Source organism: Vidua chalybeata (assembly GCF_026979565.1).
Source record: "Vidua chalybeata isolate OUT-0048 chromosome 37 unlocalized genomic scaffold, bVidCha1 merged haplotype SUPER_37_unloc_6, whole genome shotgun sequence".
In the NCBI taxonomy this organism is placed as follows: domain Eukaryota; kingdom Metazoa; phylum Chordata; class Aves; order Passeriformes; family Viduidae; genus Vidua; species Vidua chalybeata.
The window spans coordinates 20,072-34,593 of NW_026530308.1; the positions used below are offsets into that span (position 1 = coordinate 20,072).

At 57.3% G+C, this 14,522-nt stretch overlaps 2 protein-coding genes across 3 annotated transcripts in view; one reads left to right on the top strand and one right to left on the bottom strand.

Annotated features, from left to right (window-relative positions):
* The window catches only part of ATP2A1 (ATPase sarcoplasmic/endoplasmic reticulum Ca2+ transporting 1), a 29,591-nt gene extending 19,789 nt beyond the window's left edge, over positions 1–9,802 (top strand). Inside the window, exons 14-20 of one of the 2 annotated variants that reach the window (XM_053933262.1) lie at positions 1,772–1,974; positions 3,202–3,287; positions 3,378–3,511; positions 4,941–5,058; positions 6,925–7,042; positions 8,110–8,142; positions 9,696–9,751. In XM_053933262.1, the coding sequence (XP_053789237.1) occupies positions 1,772–1,974; positions 3,202–3,287; positions 3,378–3,511; positions 4,941–5,058; positions 6,925–7,042; positions 8,110–8,114 (664 nt within the window). In that variant the 3' untranslated portion in view covers positions 8,115–8,142; positions 9,696–9,751. Of the gene's footprint in view, positions 1–1,771; positions 1,975–3,201; positions 3,288–3,377; positions 3,512–4,940; positions 5,059–6,924; positions 7,043–8,109; positions 8,143–9,695 lie in introns of both variants that reach the window. The other variant, XM_053933261.1, reaches the window with a different exon arrangement.
* A 1,939-nt stretch (positions 9,803–11,741) lies between these two features.
* On the bottom strand, positions 11,742–14,193 carry MFAP4 (microfibril associated protein 4; the record flags this gene model as incomplete). The annotated part of the gene is made up of 3 exons (XM_053933260.1): positions 11,742–12,088; positions 13,351–13,533; positions 14,049–14,193. Coding segments are annotated over 3 exons (576 nt in total), but the record flags the coding sequence as incomplete, so codon positions are not given.
* Between the last annotated feature and the right edge of the window lie 329 nt (positions 14,194–14,522).

Here is a 14,522-nt window from a genome sequence, read left to right on the forward strand (position 1 = left end):
GCGCCGTCTTCTCGCCCGGAGTTGGGAGATGCTCGTTTGGGGGTTTCACCCGGCCCGGGCCAGCTCGGGGCCCCAGTTTGGACCAGTTCGGCCCAGTTTGGCCGAGTCCCGTCCCGGTCCCGTCCCAGCTTGTCCCAGTCCCCACCCAGTTTGTCCCAGTTTATCCCAGTCCATCCCAGTTGGTCCCAGTTTGTCCCAATCCCCACCCAGTTTGTCCCAGTTTATCCCAGTCCATCCCAGTTGGTCCCAGTTTGTCCCAATCCCCACCCAGTTTGTCCCAGTTTATCCCAGTCGATCCCAGTTGATCCAAGTCCCTCCCAGTCCCTCCCAGTCCCTCCCAGTCCCTCCCAGTTTGTCCCAGCCCATCCCAGTTTGATCCAGTCCCTCCCAATCCCCTCCCAGTCCGTCCCAGTTCACCCCAGTACCCTCCCCGTCCCTTCCAGTCCCTCCCAGTCCATCCCAGTCCCGTCCCAGTTTGTCCCAATCCCCACCCAGTTTGTCCCAGTTTATCCCAGTCCATCCCAGTTGGTCCCAGTTTGTCCCAATCCCCACCCAGTTTGTCCCGGTTTGTCCCAGTCCCTCCCAGTTTGTCCCAGTTTATCCCAGTCGATCCCAGTTGATCCAAGTCCATCCCAGTCCCTCCCAGTCCCTCCCAATCCCCTCCCAGTCCATCCCAGTCCCTCCCAATCCCCTCCCAGTCCCTCCCAGTTCACCCCAGTACCCTCCCCGTCCCCTCCCAGTATCTTCCTGACGGCGGCGCTGGGACTGCCCGAGGCACTGATCCCGGTCCGGCTGCTCCCAATCCCCTCCCAGTCCCTCCCAGTCCCTCCCAGTCCATCCCAGTTCATCCCAATCCCCTCCCAGTCTGTCCCAGTCCCTCCCAGTCCATCCCAGTTCATCCCAATCCCCTCCCAGTCCCAGTTGGTCCCAGTTTGTCCCAATCCCCACCCAGTTTGTCCCGGTTTGTCCCAGTCCCTCCCAGTTTGTCCCAGTTTATCCCAGTCGATCCCAGTTGATCCAAGTCCATCCCAGTCCCTCCCAGTCCCTCCCGATCCCCTCCCAGTCCATCCCAGTTTGACCCAGTTTGTCCCAGTCCATCCCAGTCCCTCCCAGCCCATCCCAGTTTGATCCAGTCCCTCCCAGTCCCTCCCAGTCCGTCCCAGTTTGTCTCAATCCCCTCCCAATCCCCTCCCAGTCCATCCCAGTCCCTCCCAATCCCCTCCCAGTCCCTCCCAGTTCATTCCAGTCCCTCCCAGTCCGTCCCAGTTCATCCCAGTTCATCCCAGTCCATCCCAATCCCCTCCCAGTCCCTCCCAATCCCCTCCCAGTCCCATCCCAGTCCATCCCAATCTCCTCCCGGTCCCTCCCAGTCCCTCCCAGTCCCTCCCAGTCCGTCCCAGTTCACCCCAGTACCCTCCCCGTCCCTTCCAGTCCCTTCCAGTCCATCCCAGTCCATCCCAGTCCCGTCCCAGTCCCTCCCAATCCCCTCCCAGTCCATCCCAGTTCACCCCAGTCCGTCCCAGTCCTTCCCAGTCCCTCCCAGTCCCTCCCAGTCCCTCCCAGTCCGTCCCAGTTCACCCCAGTACCCTCCCCGTCCCCTCCCAGTATCTTCCTGACGGCGGTGCTGGGCCTGCCCGAGGCGCTGATCCCGGTCCGGCTGCTCCCAATCCCCTCCCAGTCCCTCCCAGTCCCTCCCAGTCCATCCCAGTCCATCCCAATCCCCTCCCAGTCCCTCCCAGTTCACCCCAGTACCCTCCCCGTCCCCTCCCAGTATCTTCCTGACGGCGGCGCTGGGCCTGCCCGAGGCGCTGATCCCGGTCCAGCTGCTCTGGGTCAACCTGGTCACGGACGGGCTCCCGGCCACGGCGCTGGGCTTCAACCCCCCGGACCTGGACATCATGGACAAGCCCCCGCGCAGCCCCAAGGAGCCGCTCATCTCGGGCTGGCTCTTCTTCCGCTACCTGGCCATCGGAGGTGAGCGCCCACCTGGCGGGGGACTCACCTGGAGGGGTTCACCTGGTGGGGTTCACCTGGTGGGGTTCACCTGGCTAGGGTTCGCCTGGTGGGGTTCAGGTGTTGGGGTTCACCTGGTTGGGTTTCATCTCGGGCTGGCTCTTCTTCCGCTACCTGGCCATCGGAGGTGAGCGCCCACCTGGCGGGGGACTCACCTGGAGGGGCTCACCTGGAGGGGTTCACCTGGTGGAGCTCACCTAGCAAGGGTTCACCTGGAGGGACTCACCTGGTGGGATTTATCTGGTCAGGTTTACCTGGTGGGGTTTACCTGGTGGGGTTCACCTGGTGGAGCTCACCTGGTCAGGTTTACCTGGTGGGGTTCACCTGGTGGGGTTCACCTGGTCAGGTTCACCTGGTGGGGTTCACCTGGCGGGGCTCACCTGGTGGGGTTCAGGTGTTGGGGTTCACCTGGTTGGGTTTCATCTCGGGCTGGCTCTTCTTCCGCTACCTGGCCATCGGAGGTGAGAGCCCACCTGGTGGGGACTCACCTGGTGGGGTTCACCTGGTGGGACTCACCTGGCAAGGGTTTGCCTGGTGGGGTTTACCTGGTGGGACTCACCTGGTGGGGTTCACCTGGCAAGGGTTTGCCTGGTGGGGTTCACCTGGTTGGGTTTCATCTCGGGCTGGCTCTTCTTCCGCTACCTGGCCATCGGAGGTGAGCGCTCACCTGGTGGGACTCACCTGGTGGAGCTCACCTGGAGGGGCTGGTTGGAAGGGAGGCGGAGGTGTCGGCAAAAAAACGTCCGGGAACACCGAGAAACGTCTGGGAATCCCCAAAAAACGTCTGGGAATTCCAAAGAAACCACCTGGAGAACCCAAAAAACATCTGGGAATTCTCAAAAAACGTCTGGGAACCCCAAAAAAAGTCTGGGAATTCAAAAAAAAGCACCTGGAGACCCCAAAAAATGTCTGGGAACCCCAAAAAACATCTGGGGATCCCCAAAAAAATCTGGGAACTCCAAAAAAAGCACCTGGAGAACCCAAAAAACATCTGGAGACCTCAAAAAACGTCTGGGAACCCCAAAAAACCTCTGGGAACCCTAAAAAAAAGCACCTGGGGACTCCAAAAAACCACCTGGAGACTCCAAAAAACCACCTGGAGACCCTCAAGGTGGCACCTTGGAGACCGCCAGGTGTCCCCAGGTGTCCCTAAACCCCCACCCCGTTTGTCCCCCCCTCCACCACCAGGTTACGTCGGGGCCGCCACGGTGGGAGCGGCGGCCTGGTGGTTCCTCTTCGCCGAGGACGGACCCAACGTCAGCTACCACCAGCTGGTGAGTCCACGTTGTCCCCGAGGTGTCCCCGAGGTGTCCCCAAGGTGTCCCCGAGGTGACCTCGATGTCCTCGATGTCCCCCCCCCCCAGACCCACTTCATGCAGTGCTCGGAGCACAACGTGGACTTCGAGGGGTTGGACTGCGACATCTTCGAGTCGCCGGTGCCGATGACGATGGCGCTGTCGGTGCTGGTGACCATCGAGATGTGCAACGCCCTCAACAGGTGAGGGGCGTGGTCACCTTCGTGGTGGTCACCGTGGTCGTTGTCATGGTTGTCAAGGTCATGGTCGTGGTCATCGTGATCATCGTGGTCATTGTGGTCATCATGGTCGTCATGGTCATCATGGTCATGGTCATCATGGTCATTGTCATGGTCATGGTTGTGGTCATGGTCATCATGATCATGGTCATCACGGTCATCGTGGTCATCACGGTCATCGTGGTCATCATGGTCATCATGGTCAATATGGTCATTGTGGTCATCATGGTCATGGTCATCATGGTGGCCATCGAGATGTGCAACGCCCTCGACAGGTGAGGGGCGTGGTCAGCGTGGTCACCTTCGTGGTGGTCACCGTGGTCGTTGTCATGGTTGTCATGGTCATTGTTGTCATGGTCATCATGGTCATCATGGTCATTGTGGTCATGGTCATCGTGGTCATCACGGTCATGGCCATTATGGTCATCATGGTCATTGTCATGGTCATTATGGTCATTGTGGTCATGGTCATCATGGTGACCATTGAGATGTGCAACGCCCTCAACAGGTGAGGGGCGTGGTCAGCGTGGTCACCTTCGTTGTGGTCACCGTGGTCGTTGTCATCATTGTCATGGTCATTGTTGGCATGGTCATCGTGGTCATGGTCATTGTGGTCATCATGGTCATCATCATGGTCATAGTCATTGTCATCATGGTCATCATGGTCGTTGTGGTCGTGGTCATTGTGGTCATCACGGTCATCATGGTCATGGTCATTATGGTCATCATGGTCATTGTCACCATGGTCATTGTCATTGTTGTGGTCATGGTCATGGTCGTGGTCATTGTGGTCATCACGGTCATCATGGTGACCATCAAGATGTCCAACGCCCTCAACCGATAACGGCATTGTCACCATGGTCACCATGGTCACCATGGTCATTGTCGCCATCATTGTCCCACCACCCTGTGGTGACCTCCTCAATGTCCCCCATGTCCCCATGGTGACCCCGACGTCCCCGTGGTCACCTCGATGTCCCCAACCTGCCCAAGAACCCCAGCCCAGGTGCCACCATGGGAGAACATCTGGCTGATGGACCCTGTCCACCCCTGATGTCCCCGATGTCCCCATGGTCACCTCGATGTCCCCGATGTCCTTGATGTCCCCATGGTCACCTCCATGTCCCTGTGACCCGCTGGTGACCCCAATGTCCCCGATGTCCTCGATGTCCCCATGGTCATCCCAATGTCCCCGATGTCCTCGATGTCCTCAATGTCCCCGACATCCCCATGGTCACCTCGATGTCCCCAACCTGCCCAAGAACCCCAGCCCAGGTGCCACCATGGGAGAACATCTGGCTGATGTTCCCTGAGAAACATCTCCCCGATGTCCCCGATGTCCCTGATGTCCCCGACGTCCCCATGGTCACCCCGGTGTCCCCGATGTCCCCAGCCTGTCCGAGAACCAGTCGCTGGCCCGGATGCCGCCGTGGGTGAACATCTGGCTGATGGGCTCCATCTGCCTCTCCATGTCCCTGCACTTCGTCATCCTCTACATCGACCCCCTGCCCGTAAGAGGGGACACCGGGGCGGTGGCCTTGGGGACGCTGGGGTGGTGGCCGGTGGTGGTCATCGGGGTGGTGGCCAGTGGTGGTCATCGGGGTGGTGGTCAATGGTGGTCATTGGGGTGGTGGTCACTGGTGGTCATCGAGGTGGTGGTCATTGGGGTTGGTGGTCATTGGGTTGGTGGTCACTGGTGGCCATGGGGTTGGTGGTCATTGGGTTGGAGACCTTGGGACGTTAGGGTGGTGGCCGGTGGTGGTCATTGGGGGTGGTGGTCATCAGGTTGGTGGCCTTGGGGACATTGGGTTGGTGGTCATTGGGTTGGTGGCCTTGGGGACATTGGGGTGGTGGCCGGTGGTGGTCATTGGGTTGGTGGTCACTGGTGGTCAATGGGGTGGTGGTCGGTGGTGGTCATCGGGTTGGTGACCTTGGGGACATTGGGTTGGTGGTCATTGGGTTGGTGGTCACTGGTGGTCATTGGGGTTGGTGGTCAATGGTGGTCATTGGGTTGGTGGTCAATGGTGGTCATCGGGGTGGTGGTCACTGGTGGTCATTGGGGTGGTGGCCTTGGGGACGTTGGGGTTGATGCTCATTGGGTTGGTGGTCAATGGTGGTCATTGGGGTGGTGGTCAATGGTGGTCATTGGGGTGGTGGTCAATGGTGGTCATCAAGGTGATGGTCATTGGGTTGATGGTCATTGTTTGGTGGCCTTGGGGACATTGGGGTGGTGGTCAATGGTGGCCATGGGGTTGGTGGTCAATGGTGGTCATCGGGGTGGTGGTCACTGGTGGTCATTGGGGTGGTGGCCTTGGGGACGTTGGGGTTGATGCTCATTGGGTTGGTGGTCAATGGTGGTCATTGGGGTGGTGGTCAATGGTGGTCATTGGGGTGGTGGTCACTGGTGGTCATCAAGGTGGTGGTCAATAGTGGTCATTGGGGTTGGTGGTCAATGGTCAATGGGTTGGTGGTCATTGGGTTGGGTGGTCAGTGGTGGTCATGGGGTTGGTGGTCAATGGTGGTCATCGGGGTGGTGGTCATTGGGTTGGTGGTCATTAGGGTGGTGGCCATGGGGTTGGTGGCCACTGGGTTGGTGGTCATTGGGTTGGTGGCCTTGGGGGTGGTGGTCATTGGGGTTGATGGTCATTGGGAGGTGGCCTTGGGGACGTTGGGTTGGTGGTCATCAAGCTGGTGGTCATTGGGGTTGGTGGTCATCGGGTTGGTGGCCCTGGGGATGTTGGGTTGGTGGTCATCACGGTGTTGGTCATCAAGCTGGTGGTCATTGGGTTGGTGGCCATGGGGTTGGTGGTCATTGGGTTGGTGGTCATTGGGTTGGTGGCCACTGGGTTGGTGGTCATTGGGTTGGTGGCCATGGGGTTGGTGGTCATTGGGTTATGGTCATTGGGGTGATGGTCATTCTGTTGGTGGCCATTGGGGTTGGTGGTCATCGGGTTGGTGGTCATTGCTTGGTGGTCATTGTTTGGTGGCCTTGAGAACGTTGGGCTGGTGGTCATTAGTGGTCATCGAGGTGATGGTCATCTGGTTGGTGGTCATTGGGTTGGTGGCCATTGTGGTGGTGGTCATTGTGGTGGTGGTCATCAAGCTGGTGGCCATGGGTTGGTGGCCATGGGGACACCAAGACGGTGACCGTTGACCTCGAGCGACCGTTGGGTTCGATGACCGCTGGCCGGCTCTGCTGACCGCGGTGGCCGCAGGGGTCTCTTTGGTGGCCACGGCCGTCGCGTTGACCTCGTGTTTGATGACCGCTGCCTCGAGTGACCACTGGGGTTCGATGACCACACGTGGGCTCTGCTGGCCACGAGGTTGCCCTGGTGGCCACGGGAGGAGGTCCCAGCCGTGTGCCTCGGTGTCCCCAGATGATCTTCAAGCTGACGCCGCTGTCGCTGACCCATTGGCTGATGGTCATCAAGATCTCCTTCCCGGTCATTCTGCTGGACGAGGCCCTCAAGTTCATCGCCAGGAACTACCTGGAGGGTGAGCAGGTGGCCCGGCCACCTCGGGGTGTCCCCGTGTCCCCTCCTGACCCACCCCACCCCCCCATCTCGGGGTCACCTCCACCCTTTGTGGTCACCTCCGTCACGGCCAGGTGACCTTGGACGTCTCCGCCATCTCGTGGTCACCACCGTGGTCACCACAGCGGTCATCTTCATGGTCACTCCATGGTCACCTTCATGGTCACCTCCATGGTCACCTTCACGGTCACCTCCATGGTCATCTTCACGGTCACCTCCATGGTCACCTTCACGGTCACCTCCATGGTCATCTCCCCGTCCCCTTGACCATCATCTCCTGGTCACCTCCGTGGTCACCACAGTGGTCATCTCCATGGTCACCTCCATGGTCACCTGTCCATCCCCTTGACCATCATCTCCTGGTCACCTTCGTGGTCACTCCGTGGTCATCTCCATCCCCTCCCTGTCCCCTTGACCATCTCCAGGTGGCCGTGACCATCTCCTGGTCACTCTGTGGTCACCCCATGGTCACCCCGTGGTCACCCCGTGGTCACTCTGTGGTCACCTCCTGGTCCATGGTCACTCTGTGGTCACTCCATGGTCACTCCGTGGTCACTCCGTGGTCCCCTCCTGGTCCATGGTCACTCCATGGTCACTCTGTGGTCACCCCATGGTCACCCCGTGGTCACTCTGTGGTCACCTTCTGGTCCATGGTCACTCTGTGGTCACCCCATGGTCCATGGTCACCTCCTGGTCCATGGTCACCCTGTGGTCACTCTGTGCTCACTCTGTGGTCACTCTGTGGTCACTCCATTGGTCACCCCATGGTCACTCTGTGGTCACCCCATGGTCCATGGTCACCTCCTGGTCCATGGTCACCCTGTGGTCACTCTGTGGTCACCCCGTGGTCACTCTGTGGTCCATGGTCATCTCCTGGTCCATGGTCACCCTGTGGTCACCCTGTGGTCACCCTGTGGTCACCCCATGGTCACCCCATGGTCACCCCATGGTCACTCTGTGGTCACTCTGTGGTCACTCTGTGTCCCCGCTGTCCCCTCCCCCCTCTCATCTCCATCTTCTCGTCCCCAGCGTGACCCCGCCCGGGCCCGGCTCCGCCCGCAGGTACCCAGGGGACACCTCGGGGTCACCTCCGTGTCACCTGTGTCACCTCCGTGTCACCATTGTCACCTCTGTGTCACCTGTGTCACCTCAGTGTCACCATTGTCACCTCTGTGTCACCTGTGTCACCTCTGTGTCACCTCTGTCATTGTCACCTGTGTCACCTCAGTGTCACCATTGTCACCTCCGTGTCACCTCTGTCACCAGTGTCACCTCTGTGTCACCTCTGTGTCACCTCTGTCATTGTCACCTGTGTCACCTCAGTGTCACCTGTGTCACCTCTGTGTCACCATTGTCACCTCCGTGTCACCTGTGTCACCTCTGTGTCACCTCTGTCACCTCTGTGTCACCTCTGTCATTGTCACCTGTGTCACCTCTGTGTCACCTGTGTCACCTCTGTGTCACCTCTGTCACCTCTGTGTCACCTCTGTCATTGTCACCTGTGTCACCTCAGTGTCACCTGTGTCACCTCTGTGTCACCATTGTCACCTCCGTGTCACCTCGGGGTCACCTCCGTGTCACCTGTGTCACCTCTGTGTCACCTCTGTCACCAGTGTCACCTCTGTGTCACCTCTGTCATTGTCACCAGTGTCACCTCAGTGTCACCACCCGTGTCAGCAGTGTCACCTCTGTGTCACCTCTGTCACCTGTGTCACCCGTGTCACCTCTGTCACCTCTGTGTCACCTCCGTGTCACCAGTGTCACCTCGGGGTCACCTCTGTCAGCTCCATGTCACCTGTGTCACCTCAGTGTCACCTGTGTCACCTCTGTCATTGTCACCTGTGTCACCTCCGTGTCACCTCTGTGTCACCTGTATCACCACTGTCACCACTGTCACCTCTGTGTCATTGTCACCTCTGTCACCTCAGGGTCACCTCTGTCACCTCCGTGTCACCATTGTCACCTCGGGGTCACCTCTGTGTCATTGTCACCTCACTGTCACCTCAGGGCCACCGTCTGTGTCACCAGTGCCACCTCTCTGCCATTGTCACCTCGGGGTCTGCTCGGTGTCCCCGTTGTCACCTCTGTGTCACCAGCGTCACCTCGTTGTCGTTGTCATTGTCACCTCTGCCATTGTCACCTCGGTGTCACCACCACTGTCACCTCGGTGCCACCTCGGTGTCCCCGTTGTCACCGTTGTCACCTCACTGTCACCGTTGTCACCGTTGTCACCTCGGTGTCCCCGTTGTCACCGTTGTCACCTCACTGTCACCGTTGTCACCTCGGTGTCACCTCATCGTCATTGCCACCCCCCCTATGACGTCACTTATGACGTCACCGTCACCCCCCCTATGACGTCACCGTCATCTCATTGTCACTGTCACCCCCTTATGACGTCACCGTCACCCTCCCCCTATGACGTCACCGTCACCTCGCCGTCATTGTCACCCCCCCCACTATGACGTCACTTATGACGTCATCGTCCCCCTCATGTGACCCCACTTGGGGGGGGGGGGGGGGGAGGAGGAAGGGAAGGGGGGGGGGGGGGGGGTTGGGGGGAGGTGGGCGGGGCCAAAACGCGACGTCACCTCCTGTCCCCTCCCCTCCCCCGACAGCGGACGAGCCCACCCGGAAGCAGCGGCGGAAGTGACAACCTCGGGGGACCCCCCCCCATCCCCCCCCAAGGACGATTTTGGGGACCCCCCCCCCAAAAAAAGGAGAAATTTTGGGAGGGGGCGTGGCCAAAATTGGCCCCTCCCCCCAAAAAAAAACCCGCCCCTCCCTCACTCCATCCCCCAAGCTCCGCCCCCCCCCCCTTCCCCCGGGGGGGTTTTGGGGTCGCCCCCCGCAGTGGGGCCCCCACTCACCCCCCCCCCCCAAAAAAAAAAAAATTTGGGGAGGGGGCGTGGCCAAGATTGGCCCCTCCCCCACCTCGACCCCGCCCCCCCCGCCCCTCCCCCACCCCCGGCGTCGCTTATTTATTGCCAATAAAGGGAATTGCCCCTCCCCCACCCCCGGAATTTTGGGGGGTTTTGGTGGTTTTTTTTTTTGGGGGGGGGGGGGGGGAGGGGAATGGGGTTTGGGGGGGGAGGGGCGGGAAAAAAATCCCGGAATTTGACCCCAAAAAATCCCGAAAAGTCCCAAAATTCATCCCAAAAAAATCCCGGAATTCGTCCCCAAAAAAATCCCGGAAAGTCCAGAAATTTGTCCCAAAAAAATCGCGGAATTCGTCCCGAAAAAATTCCATAAAATCCAGAAATTTATCCCAAAAAAATCCCGGAATTCATCCCAAAAAAATTCCATAAAATCCAGAAATTTATCCCAAAAAAATCCCGGAATTCATCCCGAAAAGTCATGAAATTTATCCCAAAAAAATCCCGAATTTCATCCTCAAAAAAATCCCAAAAAATCCCGGAATTCGTCCTCAAAAAATCCTGAAATTTGTCCCAAAAAGTCACGAAATTCATCCCAAAAAAAATCCCGAATTTCATCCCAAAAAGTCCCGAAATTCGTCCCAAAAAATCCCAGAAAATCCAGAAATTTATCTCAAAAAATTCTGGAAATCGACCTGAAAAAATCCCGGAAAGTCCCGAAATTTATCCCAAGAAATCCCGAAATCTGTCCCCAAAAAATCCTGGAAAGTCCCGAAAATTATCCCCAAAAAATCCTGAAATTCATCCTGAAAAGTCCCAAAATTTGTTCCAAAAAAATCCTGGAATTCGTCCCAAAAAATCCTGGAATTTGTCCTGAAAAGTCATGAAATTTGTCCCAAAAAAAATCCTAAAATTTATCCCAAAAAAAACCCCCAAAATTCATCCCCAAAAAGTCCCAAAAGTCATCGAAAAAGTCCCAAAATTCATCCAAAAACCCTAAAATTTATCCCCCCAAAAAATCCCAAAATTTTTCCCAAAAATCCCAAAATGTATCCCAAAAAAAATCCCGAAATTCATCCCAAAATATCCCAAAATCCGTCCAAAAAAAATCCCGAAATTCACCGAAAAAATCCCCGAAATTCTTTCCCAAAAAAAAACTCCCGAAATTTGTCCTTTAAAAAATCCCAAAATTCGTCCAAAAATTCCCAAAAAATCCCCTCCCGGAACCCCCCCGAGATGTTTCCACCACCCAACCCCCGCTGACCAATCAAGATCTTCATTAATTAATGATGCAATTAATTAATTAAGGGTGGGGGAGGGGTCCAGTGACCCCCCAGACCCCAAAACACCTCAAACCCCCCCCCAAAAAATCCCCACTTGGAACCCCCCCGAGATATTTCCACCACCCAAACCCAACTGACCAATCAAGATCTTCATTAATTAATGGCGTGATTAATTAATTAGCGATGGGGGAGGGGTCCAGTGACCCCCCAGACCCCAAAACACCTCAAACCCCCCCAAAAAATCCCCACTTGGAACCCCCCCGAGATGTTTCCACCACGCCCAGAACCCCCCCGAGATGTTTCCACCACCCATCTCCAACTGACCAATCAAGACCTTCATTAATTAATGGTGCAATTAATTAATTAAGGGTGGGGGAGGGGTCCAGTGACCCCCCAGACCCCAAAACACCTCAAACCCCCCCAAAAAAAACCCCACTTGGAACCCCCCGGAGATGTTTCCGCCACGCCCGGAACCCCCCCGAGATGTTTCCACCACGCCCAACCGTCGCCGATCAATCAACGCTGGCTCTTTATTGAGGGGCGGGGTCAACGCGGAGAAGAGGGCGCGGCCTGGGCGTGGCCGGGGGGAGGGGGCGTGGCCCCCTCAGAGCCGTCGGATCTTCATCTCGCTGCGCTTGAGGGAGTAGTAGAAGCCCTTCCACTGGGCCCAGTTGATGCCGTTGGCGTAGGACAGGTGCGGCCCGGCCAGGTAGAAGCCGTTGAGGTTGGAGAAGTGGCAGCTGCGGAACCACCAGGCGCCCGAGGAGAGCGCGGCGCAGTTCTGGGCGAACAGGTCCTGGTCGCGGTCGAAGGTGGAGAACTTCTGGCCGTTGTGGTAGCTCAGAGAGTCGCCTGGGTTTGGGGGGGGGGGCGGCGTTGGGTTGGGTGGACAATGTCGGCCCAACCCGTTGACCTCTCAATGGTCAGCATTGACTTGTAGACCATCGTTGACCAACTTTGGTCAACCTTGACTTGATTGACCATCATTGACCACCCAATGGTCAACCTTGACTTGATTGACCATCATTGACCACTCAATGGTCAACCTTGACTTGATTGATGTCTATCGACCTCCCAATGGTCAACCTTGACTTGGTTGACCCCCATTGACCACCCAATCGTCGACCTTGACTCAGTTGACCTCCATTGACCTCCCAATGGTCAACCTTGACTTGATTGACCATCATTGACCACCCAATGGTCAACCTTGACTCGATTGACCACCACTGACCACTCAATGGTCAACCTTGACTCAATTGATGTCTATCGACCTCCCAATGGTCAACCTTGACTTGCTTGACCATCATTGATCTCTCAATGGTCAACCTTGACTCGGTTGACACCCGTTGACCACCCAATGGTCCACCTCAACTTGCTTGACCACCCAATGGTCAACCTTGACTCAGTTGACCCCCATTGACCACCCAATGGTCAACCTTCCTTTGCTTGACCACCTTTGACCACCGTTGACCTCCCAACGGTCAACTTTAACTTGCTTGACCTCCCAGTGGTCAACCTTGACTTGCTTGACCATTGTTGGCCCCCGTTGACCTTGCAATGGTCAACCTCAACTTCCTTGACATCCCAACGGTCAACCTTGACTGGGTTGACCACCTTTGGCCTCCATTGACCACCCAATGCTCAACCTCAACTTGCTTGACCATCGTTGACCTCCCAACGGTCAACCTTGACTCAGTTGACCCCCATTGACCATCCAACGGTCAACCTTGACTCAGTTGACCCCCGTTGACCATCCAATGGTCAACCTTGACTCAGTTGACCACCGTTGACCCCCCAATGGTCAACCCCAACTTGCTTGACCACCCAACGGTCAACGTTGACGTGTTGATCTCCATTGACCATCCGATGGTCAACCTTGACTCAGTTGACCACCGTTGACCATCCAACGGTCAACCTTGACTCAGTTGACCTCCATTGACCATCCAATGGTCAACCTTGACTCAGTTGACCACCGTTGACCACCCAATGGTCAACCTTGACTCAGTTGACCTCCATTGACCATCCAATGGTCAACCTTGACTCAGTTGACCACCGTTGACCACCCAATGGTCAGCCTCAACTGGGTTGACCCCCCACTGACCGCTGACCCTCACCGGCGCCGCCGTCCACGAATCCGGCCACGTGCAGGGCGTAGCCGTCCTCCTCGGGGCTGATGGCCGTGGGCGACAGCGCGAAGGAGCCGTAGGTGGCCGCGGCCGAGTTGTTCTCAAAGTCCTCGAGCTCCACCCGCAGCTCGTACCGGGCCTGGAGGGTCAGCAGGGCCAGGGTCTGCAGGCCTGGGGGTCAAAGGTCACCGGTCAGTGGTCACTCAGTGGTCACTCAGTGGTCACTCAGTCCATACTGGTCCATACTGGTTTCTATGGATTTTAACGGGGCTTTTTGGGTCTGTACTGGTCCGTACTGGTCCGTACTGGTTTATACTGGTTTCTATGGATTTCGATGGGGTTTTTTTGGGTCCATACTGGTCCGTACTGGTCTGTACTGGTCCATACTGGTTTATACTGGTCTATATTGGTTTTTATCAATCCATACTGGTCCGTACTGGTCCATACTGGTCCCTACTGGTTTATACTGGTTTGTACTGGTTTCTATGGATTCCTATGGATTTTGATGGGTTTTTTTGGGCCTATACTGGTCCATACTGGTCCGTACTGGTCCGTACTGGTTTCTATGGATTCCTATGGATTTCGATGGGGTTTTTTGGGTCCATACTGGTCCGTACTGGTCCCTACTGGTTTATACTGGTTTATACTGGTTTATACTGGTTTATACTGGTCCGCAGTGGCCGTACCCAGCCAGTACTCGCCGTCGGCGCGGCCGAAGCCGGCCCTGTAGTCGTTCCAGCCGCGGAAGAAGCTGACGGAGCCGTTGAAGCGGCGCTGGAACACCTGGGGGGAGGGGCAAAAGGGGAGGGGCAAAAAGGGGGGAGGGGCAAAAAGGGGGGAGGGGCAAAAAGGGGGGAGGGGCAAAAAGGGGGAGGGGCAAAAAGGGGAGGGGCAAAAGAGATGGGGGAGGGGTGGGGGAAAGGGAGGGGGAGGGGTGGGGGAGGGGTGAGAAAAGGGGTGGGGGAGGGGCGATCCCTGGCTGATTTTGGGGTGGGGGAAGGGCGAGTTCTTGGGTGGGGGAGGGGCGATCTCAGGGTGATTTTGGGGGGTGGGGGAGGGGCAATCCAAGGGGTGGGGGAGGGGCGATCCCAGGGTGATTTTGGGGGCGGGGGAGGGGCGGTTTTGTGGGTGGGGGAGGGGCGACCCCCAATGAGATTTTT